At 26.6% G+C, this 13,750-nt stretch overlaps 1 protein-coding gene across 2 annotated transcripts in view; it reads left to right on the top strand.

Moving 5' to 3' along the window:
• LOC107454174 (complexin) overlaps nt 1–13,750 on the top strand; it is a 323,104-nt gene that overhangs the window by 298,185 nt on the left and 11,169 nt on the right. For both annotated transcript variants that reach the window (XM_016071264.5, XM_016071265.5), the window contains exons 3-4: nt 4,382–4,551; nt 13,259–13,397. In XM_016071264.5, the coding sequence (XP_015926750.1) occupies nt 4,382–4,551; nt 13,259–13,397 (309 nt within the window). The remainder of the gene's footprint in view (nt 1–4,381; nt 4,552–13,258; nt 13,398–13,750) is intronic.

The raw sequence follows: 13,750 nt of genomic DNA, 5'->3' as shown, positions 1-13,750 counted from the left end.
TAATATTTCATTTAATACATATCATTTTTATATTTATAATTGTAATTTATCCTGGGTTTGAAAGTTGAACAATAATAACTTTAGTATTTATTTAGAATTTTTTTATTATTGTCACATCATATTTGAGTTTTAATGTTAGTACAGTTGCAAACTAAGAAATTATTATCCTATATTTGATGTTTTATTGATATTGAAAATTGCGTTTCGATGGGCGTGAATTTTAATATACCAATTTTCGTTTGTGCACATTATGTGATACCACCTTACTCAGATGATACCATCTTTTCATACCTAGGTGTTATTGGTTTCGAAATTTGTAATTCATTCGTTATAAGATGAATAAAAGTCAGTCTATTTTAATTTTTTAAATCATACTGGTGTAGTTGATTATTCTGCAGCATTTCATATTCATTTTCTAGGAAAATAAATTATTTCGTGTATTTTCTGTTTGTTTTTAAAATCTATTAAATATTAAAATAAAATCTTAAAACAATAGAATTTCTAATAACATTATTATTTAATTTGTTTTGCTAATGTTATTGCCATTGTTAATTTGTTTTTTTTCTTTTTTATTATTCTGGGACTTCTTACAAATTGTATAGTTAAAAGAACTTTTCAAATGTATTTTATTAATTATTGCGCAAATATAAATTAAATAATTGAAACTAATCTCTCAAGTGCTTATAAAGGTATGAGAATAACATAAAATTAAATAAAGTTAACTTAGAATATTGGATAAGGCTTAAATGGAGTTATTATTATTACTTCTTGAATGTAATACCTGACACTCAAGTGACAAATGAACTTAATCTCCAACTTAATGTTATATTGCTTTTTCGTTCGCCGATATTACAGAGTACCCATCCTAATGATTTTTGGTATATTAAATAAGTCATACTTTAAGATACATGTATATTAAATTCAAACAAGTAAAGTTTTTACAGCACAAGTAAAGGTTTTACTTGTCGTAACTGATAACTGACAAAAAAAAATTTTTATTAAAAAAATTAAACTTTTAGAATTTGGTTGTATATTTTCTCGATAGTCTTTTGTTTTCATTTATTAATTATTTAAATTTGCTTTTGGACTTTATAAGCAAAATTAAGCAACTTTTCTTCGAAAAAAATTTATTGATCAGAATTAAGAAGCGACTTTTTTCATCTTTCACTCCTCTTTTCTCAAAATTTCTTAAAAATATGCTTATTGTCTCAATTGTGTTTCACATGAATAATATAACAAATCAACAACTTTTTTAAAATCAAATTGTGTTCTTATTAGTGATAATTAATCATTTCAATCAATGAATTTCATTTGATGGGTTTTTTTCCGCCGAAACAAAACGAATTTTAATTGTTTCAAATGCCTTTGAAAAAGAATACTTAGATCTTAAGTTGAAGGAAGTTAAGATAATACTGAGATCTAAAACAGCAAGCACTTTAAATTTTTTATGCGTTAAACAAAAAATAAATTTACTACAAATCATTTAGCTTAAGTTCTAGAACTAAAAGACAGCATAACCAATTAAATGAGTACTTACGCTAAAAAGTCAATTTTCATATTAATAACACGACGCAATTACAAATAACTCAACGTAGAGGAATGGAAAGTATATTAAAGAGGTCTAAATATATTAGCAATCAGAAACGAAACTACCATTCAAATTGGTAAATCTATTCAAAAGATATAAAGGAAGGGATAATCTACAACAGTGGAATTTCATTTTTTCACTATTGAGCCCGTATTAAACGATGCTCGAAAGTGATTATTGGAAAGTAACATCCCTCCCCTATAAAATTTACTAACTGCAGTAAAAAACACGATCCAAATCATTGCTTCCGTCCTCGAATTATTAATGACCTCACATACAGATAAATTTTCGCTTTTATATATAGAGAGAGATTAATAAAAAAAATGTGACATTCTTGCCCAAATTCACATTTTGTTTCTTAACATATTTATGTCGAACCACATAATATTTTTATTTAATAAAACATAATTTAATTTTCTTGAATATTAAGGTTGAAAATATTTTTTTTAATTAAACTTAATTTATATCTAATTACGCTTTTTTACAGCGATTTAAATTTATAGTAATTAGTTATAATTAGTATATAGTTTTTATAACAATATGTTAATATTTTAAACACTGTTTCTAAGATTATTTTTTAAAAAACTGAAATTTTTTGAAAGTGCTTGAATTTCATGAAAAAAGCAAACAATTTGCGAAATTACCTTAAATGTTTCATTTTAAGCAAAATAGGAAAAGCAACTCTGATATCAGTTTATATTGATAAGTACCCAAAGTTACATCGTGCGAAAAGGAACAATTACAAGATACTAAAAACTTTTTTGTCTTGATAATGTTCACAATTTGTTAAGCGAAAGAGAAGAGAAATAAAATAAAATAAGGAAAAAAACTAAATAAACAATTTCAACAGTTTACTAAAACTAAATTTCACTCATTAAAGTGTATACACAACCGTTTGTTCATTATAGTATTTGTTCAACAAAGTGTTAGTTCATTAAAAAAATATTAAATGGATTTGTGAATAACTGATATCCAGTATCCTTAACAAATTAAAAGATTATCATTCTTTCACCTACTGGTATTTTTCCTTTTCACCTCCCATCTAAATATCCATCGACTTTATTGCAATTTTGTATTTTTTTAATAATACAGCTTCAAGAAAATGAATAATTTTCATTTCCGAAAAAAATTCGCCTAAGAGATATCAAGATATTTAATGCAAAAATAAAATAAAGTTAATGAGAGTTGGAGGTTTTATTAAAAAACATTAATGAATGGAAGGTAGAAAGAATATTATATTTTTACTTAGATAATAGACATTTTAAATTTGGATTGATTGCTTCATAAGTTTGATGAAACTTGGAGAACTATCCTCATTAAAAAGGACAATTTAGATTTTTTAAAAACTATTTTATAGAAACGAATTTAAAATTGTATCCTGTTCAGCGAATTCAGGATTTTTATTAAGAAGTATAATAACTGAACTGAGTTTGATGATATAGAAAAGTTTTTCTATTTCTTTTTAATAGCCTTTATTAAACTATTTTTAAAACTTTAATCAAAACCTAAATGAAGAGAAAATTAGAATTTTGCTTAATAATAAAGAGACCCCTTTGAAATTCACATGATGAATCATTATGTATTGTTCATATGTCTCATTATTATGTTTAGTTTGATTATATGCATTTAAATTGAACACATTTAACATTTAATTCTAAATTTGACACATGAATAGAAATTTTAGTTTAATAGTAACTTATTTCAACAACTATATCAATCATAACGTAACAACTATTTCTGTAAAATGAAATTGTTTTACATGAAGGTACTTGAAACAGCAGGTAGGATCAATATTAATATGAATCCTAATTTCGACATGATTGCCTCAATTATTAAAATTTAATGCCTAAATAAGAAAAGAAAATTCTTTTACAACTATCTTACATCATTTCTTAAATCTGCACTTTATTTCTAACTTAATGGCGTTCTTACAATTTAAAGCAAGTTTATATAACTACATTTTTAAATTATTATTTTTATCGCATTTTATATATTAAGTCAAATATAATTATTACTCTACATGATCTCCAGTTTAAATATTTGAATTTTAGTCAGCATAACTGGTTGAAAGGTATGCAGCCAATATGCTTATTTTAATAATCAGCATCGTCTCTTTTGTTCTTTGAAAATCTGTTTTTAATGGAATGCGTGGCATTTTTCTAATGCTTCAAAAGCAATTTGATTCTAAACATCATTACTTAGGAAATATGTTTGATAAAATTAACAATAAAATACAATTTTATAATGTGTGATAAAATTCAATGAATAATGTGGAAGAATTTTAATATTTTAACATGATACATGAGAACGCGGCGAAATAATCCTTTATTCTATTAAAATTGCTTTTAAGATCGGTATTTTTTAATAAATGTGGGGCAATAATAGCTATAGAATTTCCGGTGAACCATTACCAAATACCAATTACCGAAACGAATAGTTTAAATACCGTTTATTTTAGTTTTTCTACAAATATTATGATTTTCTTACCATGCTGTATGGTAAATTTGAAATAAATTTTTACTTCGAAAAGTTTTATAATATTTTTTTATTTAATAATGATTATTTCCTTAAGTGTATCTTTAAAGCGCTTGTGGCAAACTGAAACAAAAAAAATTAATTAAATCAGGAAGAAAAGAGTAGAAATTTCAGAGTTTTGGGTATCCACAGGCACAGAATGTAATATATGGAGCAACACGTATGAAAGATAGTTGCAATGTTATAGCAAAATTTATAAATTGTCATGATTTGGATTTGAAAAAAAAAAAACATATTGACGTTATTTGTTTTACGTAGGTGCGGTTGGAAATGACGAGGAAGGAGGCACTTCAGAAGATAAAGATGCTGCTGATGAGGAGGAACAGGAACGATTGGAAGCCTTACGTGAGGCCGAAGAACGGAGGAAAGAAAAACACAGAAAGATGGAAGAAGAACGAGAAAAGATGAGGCAAGAAATCAGAGATAAGGTAACGCATTCTTATAGTGTAAATATAAAATATAAGTAAATAATTAAAACACGGAAACTACAAACAAACAATGGTGTAGCACATTTAGTCTACAAAACTTCAATTTTGTAGTTAATTTAAACATTGTTGAGTTCCGAAGAAATGATGATAATTTTTTATATCCTTTTATTATATCCCTTTATATCTACGAATGTATAAAACAACGAGAATATTACCAGATCTAACGCTCAATGTATATTTACTTTTCGTATATATTTGAATCCATCGTTAGTTTACGACATTAAGCTTCTTTAAACCGGAACTTTAATTTGAGATATTAAGATACAAGATTTTTCTTAAAATAGCTATATTTTGATACATTTTTTTAAATTTAAAAGTAATTTAGGATATGTCATAGTTCAGTTATTTTTAATGATAGTTTATTCTTTTTTTATTATTTAAAGGAACGTAAAGGCATTCACATAAGAGCATTTATCCAGATAAGTATTTCCAGATAAGCATCCAGATCATATAAAAGTATTTATCCAAGTTTTCAAACTGTCGACTCTAAATATCTTTTCTTACTTAGAGTACCAACTGTTATACAAATTTTTCTCCTTACTAATTATTCTTTTATACTATAAATACGAGTATTAAAATTGTGTAACCTCAAATTTTAATCACTCTTTTTTTCCATTTACATTCTAAAACTAAAATTGTTTTATTTTTTACATAACTAATAAAGTTTAATATGCTATAACCATACGTTGAAAGCATTTTAGTTTTCGTCATGAGTAATTCTTTTTCCAAATATTATAGAAGAATCTATCGACATGCTGTAGAGCATTTTATAGAATTGGAACTAAGCCATCACTACTAGCTATAGAATTAGAATTAAAGTAAAAGATGCAACTATATAAATTAACAATAATTCATTCGACATACCATAGCCCATAGTTGAAAAGTCGTTCTTCTAATCTTGCAGAATGGCGAATTTGGCAGACCATTTAAATATCAAAGTCAAATCGCCAATGTCACGTGTTCTTTTTAATCTGTGAAATAAGTGTAAGAAAACATTGCTTTTAACAGCATATATGTCAAGCATGTGTCGCTTCCGTCCTGGTACAAGTAGTAACCGACTACTTACTTTTGTCGGGTAACTGATATATTTTCAAAAAACATTGATTTTTTTTAAAGATATTATTGTAATTGGATTTATTAAAATTAATTATATGACAGTGTATTTATTTTATTATGTATACCAATTGAATTAATTAAAATATTACTAAATACTGCAATACGATATTAGAAAATGGTAATAATATATTAAATAATCAATATTGTAGTACTATATTAGTAAAGAGTAATACCATATTAAAAATTATACCACAGTATTAAAAGTATTAATGACCTTTGCATAATACACGCAAAATTGCTAAAAAATTTATGTTGTAATATTTGTCTGCGGAAGTTATTATTTTCAGAAATCGATTGAAACAAAACAGAAAAAATCTTAGATTTACTAAACTAAAAAGTAATTAATAAATATCTATGTTTTTTTTAATATTAGCATACATTGCAATAATTATTTTTTTATCATTGTATCTCTCATACTCAACAAAAACTCTTTTTATTATCATTACCCTCTGTCTGCATTATAATATACATTTGTTTTTTTTCTTTAGATATGTTTATACTTATTTGGTATTTTACAATTGGAACTAAAAGTATGCAAAATTTGCATCTTTGGATTTTTATTCAAATTCTTTAAAATCCCCAAACATTTCTGCACAAAGTTTTAAATATTTAGCTATTTTCTTAATGACCAAGTTTAATTCATTTGCCATTAATACGCAGAAGCAGAAGTCACCGGAGACTCATTAACTTGGATGCATAAATTTGAATATGCTTTAAAAATATTCAACGGTAATTACGAAATAAACCATGTAAAAGCCAAAGAGGTCAGATAATTAGCTAAGCTACCATTCTTTAAATACTCTTTAATTTACGAACTTTCGATAAAACTTCATCAGTTATAGTTCATTAATTTCTGCTTTATGAACTCACAATGTATTGTGATTAATGGTAATTACCAAGAAGGCAATCAGGTATACATCAAATTTTGGAAACTTTCGTCTTATAAGAAAGATTTCGGACAGATAAAAAGGTACATTTTAACAAAAGTGAAGGAAAATAACGATATTTTTAGTTTATAAATTTAAAACAGTTTAAGACTTAAGTAAATAAAAGACATTCCATAACAAAGAGAAGACATTAAATTATGTTTGTCGGAAATATACACAATTAGCGAAATAGAATTCGCTCTGCCAATAATTTGAAAACTATTTGAATAATTATTACTTAAATTGTTCCTTAAAATAAATCCAATTGCTAAGAAACGTCCTTGAATTACCTTTCAAATTATATATTCCTTATTCAGACATGTTTTTTCTCCTTCTATTTAAAATATTGATTTAAAATTGATTTATGCTTATCTAAATCCTTTAAAATATGTATACTCGAGGTTTCTAACCATAATAAAAATGTAGCCCCCTTTCGAGATTTAAGATTGTCATTCAGCATTTCAAATAAATAATATTTGTTGCATTTCATATATATTCGCTTAATATACAGCGTGCAACTGCAACAACAACCAAAAAAAAAAAAAAAAGAGAGACAAAAAAGAAGAGAAAAAAACGGGCCAAACTGAATAATTTTTTTTCCAACGATCGGATCTTCAGACTCTTATGACTTCATCTTAATGATTCGGGGGGGGGACCTCAAATATGCTAATTAATAAGTGTAGACGATATTTTAAATTACGAAATCAGACACAAAAACGTACTTTCTCTGAATAAACATACCTTTTCTACGATGGATGCGAATTTCTACCCCTAGAATATAGGGGGTAACCGCAATCTGGGAAATATGGTCTCTATACTTTGATCAGAAGAGCGGTTCAAAGTTTTCACCCCTTAATATTAATTTTAATTTTTGCTTAATTTGCTATATCTCGAAAACTGTTTTAGCGAATCGAAACATTTTTGCACATAATTATAAAATTAGTTTCTCCAAAGATAATGCCATGCAGAAAATAAACCTTTATTAAATATTTATTATTTTTATCATTTTATTTGATAATGGTCAAACAATTTTGGAGTGTAAGGTATACAATTTGTTGCATCACTTTAAAGAATATATTGCATGCAAAATTTGATCAAAATCGGTCAAATTTTTCTGAGAAATGAAATTTTAAATATCTGACATTTTTGAAATTCAGTTTCTCAGGAACTATTCAACTGATTTTGCTCAAAATTTGTATTTTGCCACGCAAAATTATATTTTTTAAAGTCATGTGAAAAATTGTATACCTCGCAAATAAAATTTTTTTTCGATCATTATTAAATAAAATGATATAAAATAATAAATATTTACTAAAAGTTATTTTTTGTGCGAAATAATCTTTGCATAAACAAATTTTATAATTATGGGCAAAGATTTTTCAATTCGCTTAAAAGGATTTTCAATACATAGCGAAAAACGCAAAAAATGAAATTTACATTAAGGGGTCCAATCTTTGTCCAATCCCAGGTTGAGGCTGCCTCCTATATTTTGGGGGTCAGAAATCCAAATCCGTTGAAACAAAGGTATAAGGTAAAGGTTATTCAGAAAAAGTAGGCTTTTGTGCCTGATTTCGTAACTTAAAATGCCGTCTTCACTTAATAATAAGCATATTTACTATTAAAATTGAGTCCTGGAACATGAAGGTCCGATCATTTGATCAAACGTTATTCAGGGTAGTCCGAAGTGCTAACTATTTATGAAATAAATAGAAATAATGATCCATGCTCTGAATTATTAAGAATTCATTTAGTGCGATAGGTTAGTTTTCTGCTCATTATCCATTTTTTTAAATCGCTAGTATTATATAATCCACATTTGTTTCAATATTTATTTTTGAGCGATAATTGGAAACTTAACTTCGTACGGGAATGGAGTCTCATTGTAGCAAGAGAAACCTCATAACTTTTTGGTAACGGTACATGTTGCATCTTTCTTATATTAAACTAATCATTTCACCTTCTATTCGATGGTGTTTCAGACTGAAATGGTAAATTTTTCTCACCAGTCATTTTTTTTTGTCATATTGGTAAATTGGCAAATTGACTTAGTGACTCACACTAAATTCTAACTAATAGCCTGATATATATTCCCAGCATTAATACTAATAGCCTAATATAAATTGACAGTATCCCCTTTGACCCATGGAAGATTTAATTTATATCTACCTTTACGAAATTTAATTTTCGTTTTTTGAAAAAAAATAAAGTTTAAATATCAATTTTTGTTGCACTCCTTTTATCAGTTATAGTTTAATCATCCGTATTCAAAGAAAGATATGTTATAACAATTTTGTTTCTTTTAAGCAATTTCTTAGATTTTTCTTCCAGTTTGGCAAGTTTCAATGGCGATATCTGAACGTTGTTAGCTGAGATGCAGGAATTTTTTGTTTTTGTAGCAGCTGTGCACAAACTTTTCTTTGAATTAAACAGTTACTGCCCATATTGTATAATTTTAGTTGAGGAGCCAGATGTTGGAGATTGAGATGTATTGGGTGATTAGTTTGAAAATATTCAGCCTGAGCCAAGTTTCCGTATAAAGCTTTTTTATTATAAATTTAACGATAAGATGACAAACAAAAGACTAATGGGAAAAACTATGTCTCATTTTACTACCTTAAATGACGTATACGCTGCACCATGCATTGAAAAGTAAAATGATTAATGTTATAAAGGGGAAGACGCAACAATACTCATATCTTACGTACATACATCACTATATATATCAACTACATTTTGAAACTTATTCGATTTACTATAGTTTTCCAGTAAATGATAATAAAAGACACCGTATGGCACCTCTGAATTCAGCACCCTAGGGGGCTTTTGAAAAATCCTGATATATACTTAATGTCTTACTCCCAGAGGGCTTCTCGAGAAATCCAAATATATTCCAAATGCGAATTGTTATGTAAATAAATATTCTTTCTGAATGAAAAAAAAAACACTGCTTGTGGATTCATGATCATTGCCACTATGTAAAAAAGGATTTTGCAATTTGAGTAAAGTTTAGTCCAAATAGCTACGAAACAAATAATAGTCTAATTTGAAAACCTCAATGTATTTCAAATTTGTAGCAGAATGTCTCAATAGTGATGTGGATGGAGAAATTTGTCAGAGATATGTGCGTTGGCTGCCAGCAGGATTCAGACCTAGTACCTCTGGGTTCGTAGAGGATGCTCTAAATATCCCTGTACTCCAGGGAGAATTAAAAAGATTTATAAGGTATCTTCAGCAATTAAACATCGTGGCATACATTCCATTTACTTAAAATTTCTTGAAATAGCAAAATAAGTGAAAAGTAAAACCTCCCCTTGATTTTGTCGTTGACTACTTGGCATGCAAATTACATGCATAATTTTCATGTATAGTCATACAAAATAGATATATTTGATACTTTTCCACTGAAATTCTAGAATTTTTAAATAACTCGCAGATTTAACAAGTGTATCTAGAGTATCATACTGTTACTCTTTTTTCCCAAAAAAACATATATGAGAAAAATAGTACATTATGACTTTCAGGTATGCCATATTGTACACAACTAAACAACTAAATCTGACAGTTTAGCTCTATCAGTCCTCATAAACTTAGATAACTGGTCGCAATTCACCTTCCCCTAAATATACTCAAACTGTAGTTGTACTAACATGATAATATAGACAGTGAGTTTAATTCATGAATATCAACAAATAATATACGAAACTCAATGGGCTAGGAATGGGTATATTTTCTTTTCTTATGCATTTTATTTCACTTTTGTGACTTAAATCACAGTTTAATAAATTCTTATAATGTTAAATTTTATTTTTATACGCATTCTAATTTAATTTCAATCTGTAAAAAAAAAGATGCATTAAAGATTTTTTTTCTTTGCTTTGGAAAAAAGATATTGGCAGATTTAATTGTTTACAGTTATGGTAAAGTTATTTGTTTTACAAAAAAATGCGGGCAGTGTCTCTTGGAATTAATTTTTTAAATAAGTTATGGGAATCTATTTAAGTACAATAAAGAAACTTCATTAAAATTACTTCCACCTAAAGTCATTTATTTTTAGAACAAAAATGTTACCAACTTTTTTGAAACAGATATTTCATCTAGAAAAAGTTTTTTCATTGTATTTAATTAAAAACAAATTGTTTAATGCAGAATACATTAATATTTTAAAGTTATTTGATACAGCAAAACTCGTGAAATATTTTTTTTCATTTAGAGGAAGAATTTTAATAAAAAAATGTATGAGGGAAGGAATTATTGAAACAATTTCTGGTATTCCGAGTTCTTTCGCGTCTAAGAAAATCTAATAACTTGTTATGTTATTTTAATTTAAATAAATATCACTGCTTTGGAATGTCGCAGCCTGTTAAAAAATAAGAGTTTATTTTCATTTGCGACGATAAAAATATTAATTTATCTTTTTTTTAATAAAAATGGTTATGCTAATTTGGAAAATTATGTTGAATTTATTTCTTATTATATTTATATTTATTTCATCAAAATGTATATTTTTTAAGTAAGAAGGAAATGGAAAATTTAAAATGATTTTAGATGATGTAAATACTTATTTTTTGAAGTTGCTTGATGACAATGATATTTAAGTGCACAAAAAATTTATGTATTTAATTTTTGCTGATCCCTTTGAAATAAGTAAAATTCAATTTGCTTCAAAAAAATGCCATCTTGTATTTTTTTTCTTTATTTGAAAAAAGTAATTTAAAATTCTGTACAAAACCATCTTTATATCTCAAAACAGGAGGATTAACGTTATTTTTGTTAGTCGTGTTGCTGGTCACATAGATCTAAAATTATTATTATCTAACTTATTTAAAGAAAATTTACAGCTAAACTTTCAGATAAGCAATAGTCAGAGTTTGAATTTTTTTATTGTTAAGTTTGTCTGATCATTTTAATTGCATTCGATTCTACTAATCCTCGGCAAAATCAATTTTGTAAATAAAACACAATTATTTTTCCTATTATGCGTTCGCTATCTATCTAAATATACATAAATATGACTAAAAAATAGCACTGAATGTACATAAATATATAATTCTAAATCCATCCTATTACTGAATTTGCATATAGTGCTGTTAAGTGATTTTCTATCATCAACATTTTATGAACTGAAAATAAGAAAGCAAAAGTAAACAATTTAACTCAAAATACAAGAAGGAGTTTAACGAGGTATCTTAAGTAAATATTAGACTTTCTCTGAAATCTTCTCCAAAAGTTGATTCAAAATTTTCTGTAATCAGCTGTTTAAAACAATAATAGCCGATGCTATGCATTAAATTAATAGTCATTGGGTATTCTAGGTCAAGTTTATTTCATTTATCATTATTATATTATATGTATAGTTACTATACCAATTATTCACATATTTGTTTTGTTTCAAACACGTGCGAGCAAAGATACAAACTTAACGTTTCATACCAGAGCAAAAATTTAATACCAAATTTTTTTCAAACTGTTCAGTATTTACTTATAGTTCTTTATAAGTAAAAATATCGAAAAAATATTATATGCATAAAAAATATCAACTTCATTAAAAATTAATAACGCTGCTTTCAATACGACTGCGGGTTTGGTTATGTATTTATAAATATAAATTTAGAATTATGTATTTATACATATCTAGAGTACTTTAATTGATTAGTTGATGAACGCACATGAGAAAAAAATAACTAATTTTTTATTTACAGAGTAATATCTGAAGAGAATTTGTTGTAGAAAAAAATGCAATACAAAATTAACACGTCATAAGTTCTGCAATTAATGCCTCTATTTTTCTTATATAATGATTAAACATTTACATTTATTTGTAATTTTACTTCGCATTCAACTTATTTTGCCTTTGCAAATTTTTTCAATCCATTTATTTTTAATACATAGAATGGAAAATCTTCCCCATTTAAATAAATTGTAGCAAATAGTATGTGCCTGCAGTAAAGCATGTTTTTATAACCTTTACTTAAGACTATGAAAAAAATAGATTTTAAAAGTCAATAAAAATTGAAAGAAACAGCATTTATTTTACAAGATATTTAGGTATTTACTATCAAAAACTCTTTTTTAAAACTTCCATCCAAGTATCCCATATTTATTTTCATATATTTTCCTAAACCTTATAATGATTAAATTAAATGTTGAAACATTTTAAAGAATGTCAGATATTTAGTATAAGCTGAAATTTATATTTCTCCGAAATTCTATGTGAATATGTAGTAAAAATATTCTAACAGGAATTCTGCTTAAAATAATAGAGAATTAAAAATTGTAAGTTTCTCAAAAAAAAAACGGAAAATATTTGAAAGAGACTCTTTAGTTTTACGGAAACAAAGTAAGAAAACTATAGAAACTACTTCTTGGGACTTATGCACTAAGTTTTTCTATCCCTGAAACCCTCAGGCATTTTACATTAAAGTGTAATCTGAACCATTCATACACAGTTTAAGATATTGTGTTCCAATCAGACGCATGGTTAAAAGCAAGGGAAAAAGAACCCTAGCCTAAGACACATGTAGTATTTTCAAATTTTTATTTATTAATAATCTGAAGAAATTAAAAAAAGTTTTTGAAAGTCATAACTTTTGATATCTTTTATATAGTATGGTATTAAAAAGAAGGAAGAAGTCCAACAGGAAGATCCCTTTGCAGATATGGAAGGGAGCAGTCTGAACCGGAAACGGAAGACACCCGCCGAATTGGCTGCTGAGGCGGAAGCGGAAGATCAAGATGAATTCACTAGTGAGACATTGTTATTCTTATCATCACTCTTTCGATGATTTTGAATCAATAAGCTAATTGGATAAAATTATAGAGTAGAATTCAATGCACAATTTCTTTTGTTTCAAAGGCTACCTAATATATGATGATTAAAAATTTTTAAATTAAATAATGCGTGCATGTAAAAAAAGCACTAAAAATTTAGAATACAGGGTTATTCATAATTCCCTCCGGGGTTTCGTAGTGTTATAGTAAAAAAATGAAGACGAATATGACAAAAAAGAACATATGAAATTATTCCGAAAGTATTCAAGTTTTAATTTAAGCAGCTGCCGTTAGATGGCAGTAACATGTACCACTGAAGCCAGTTATAG

This window comes from Parasteatoda tepidariorum, chromosome 3 (assembly GCF_982258835.1).
Source record: "Parasteatoda tepidariorum strain Cologne lab strain chromosome 3, Ptep-v5.0, whole genome shotgun sequence".
Taxonomy (NCBI): Eukaryota; Metazoa; Arthropoda; class Arachnida; order Araneae; family Theridiidae; genus Parasteatoda; species Parasteatoda tepidariorum.
This window is presented reverse-complemented; position numbering and strand designations above follow the sequence as displayed.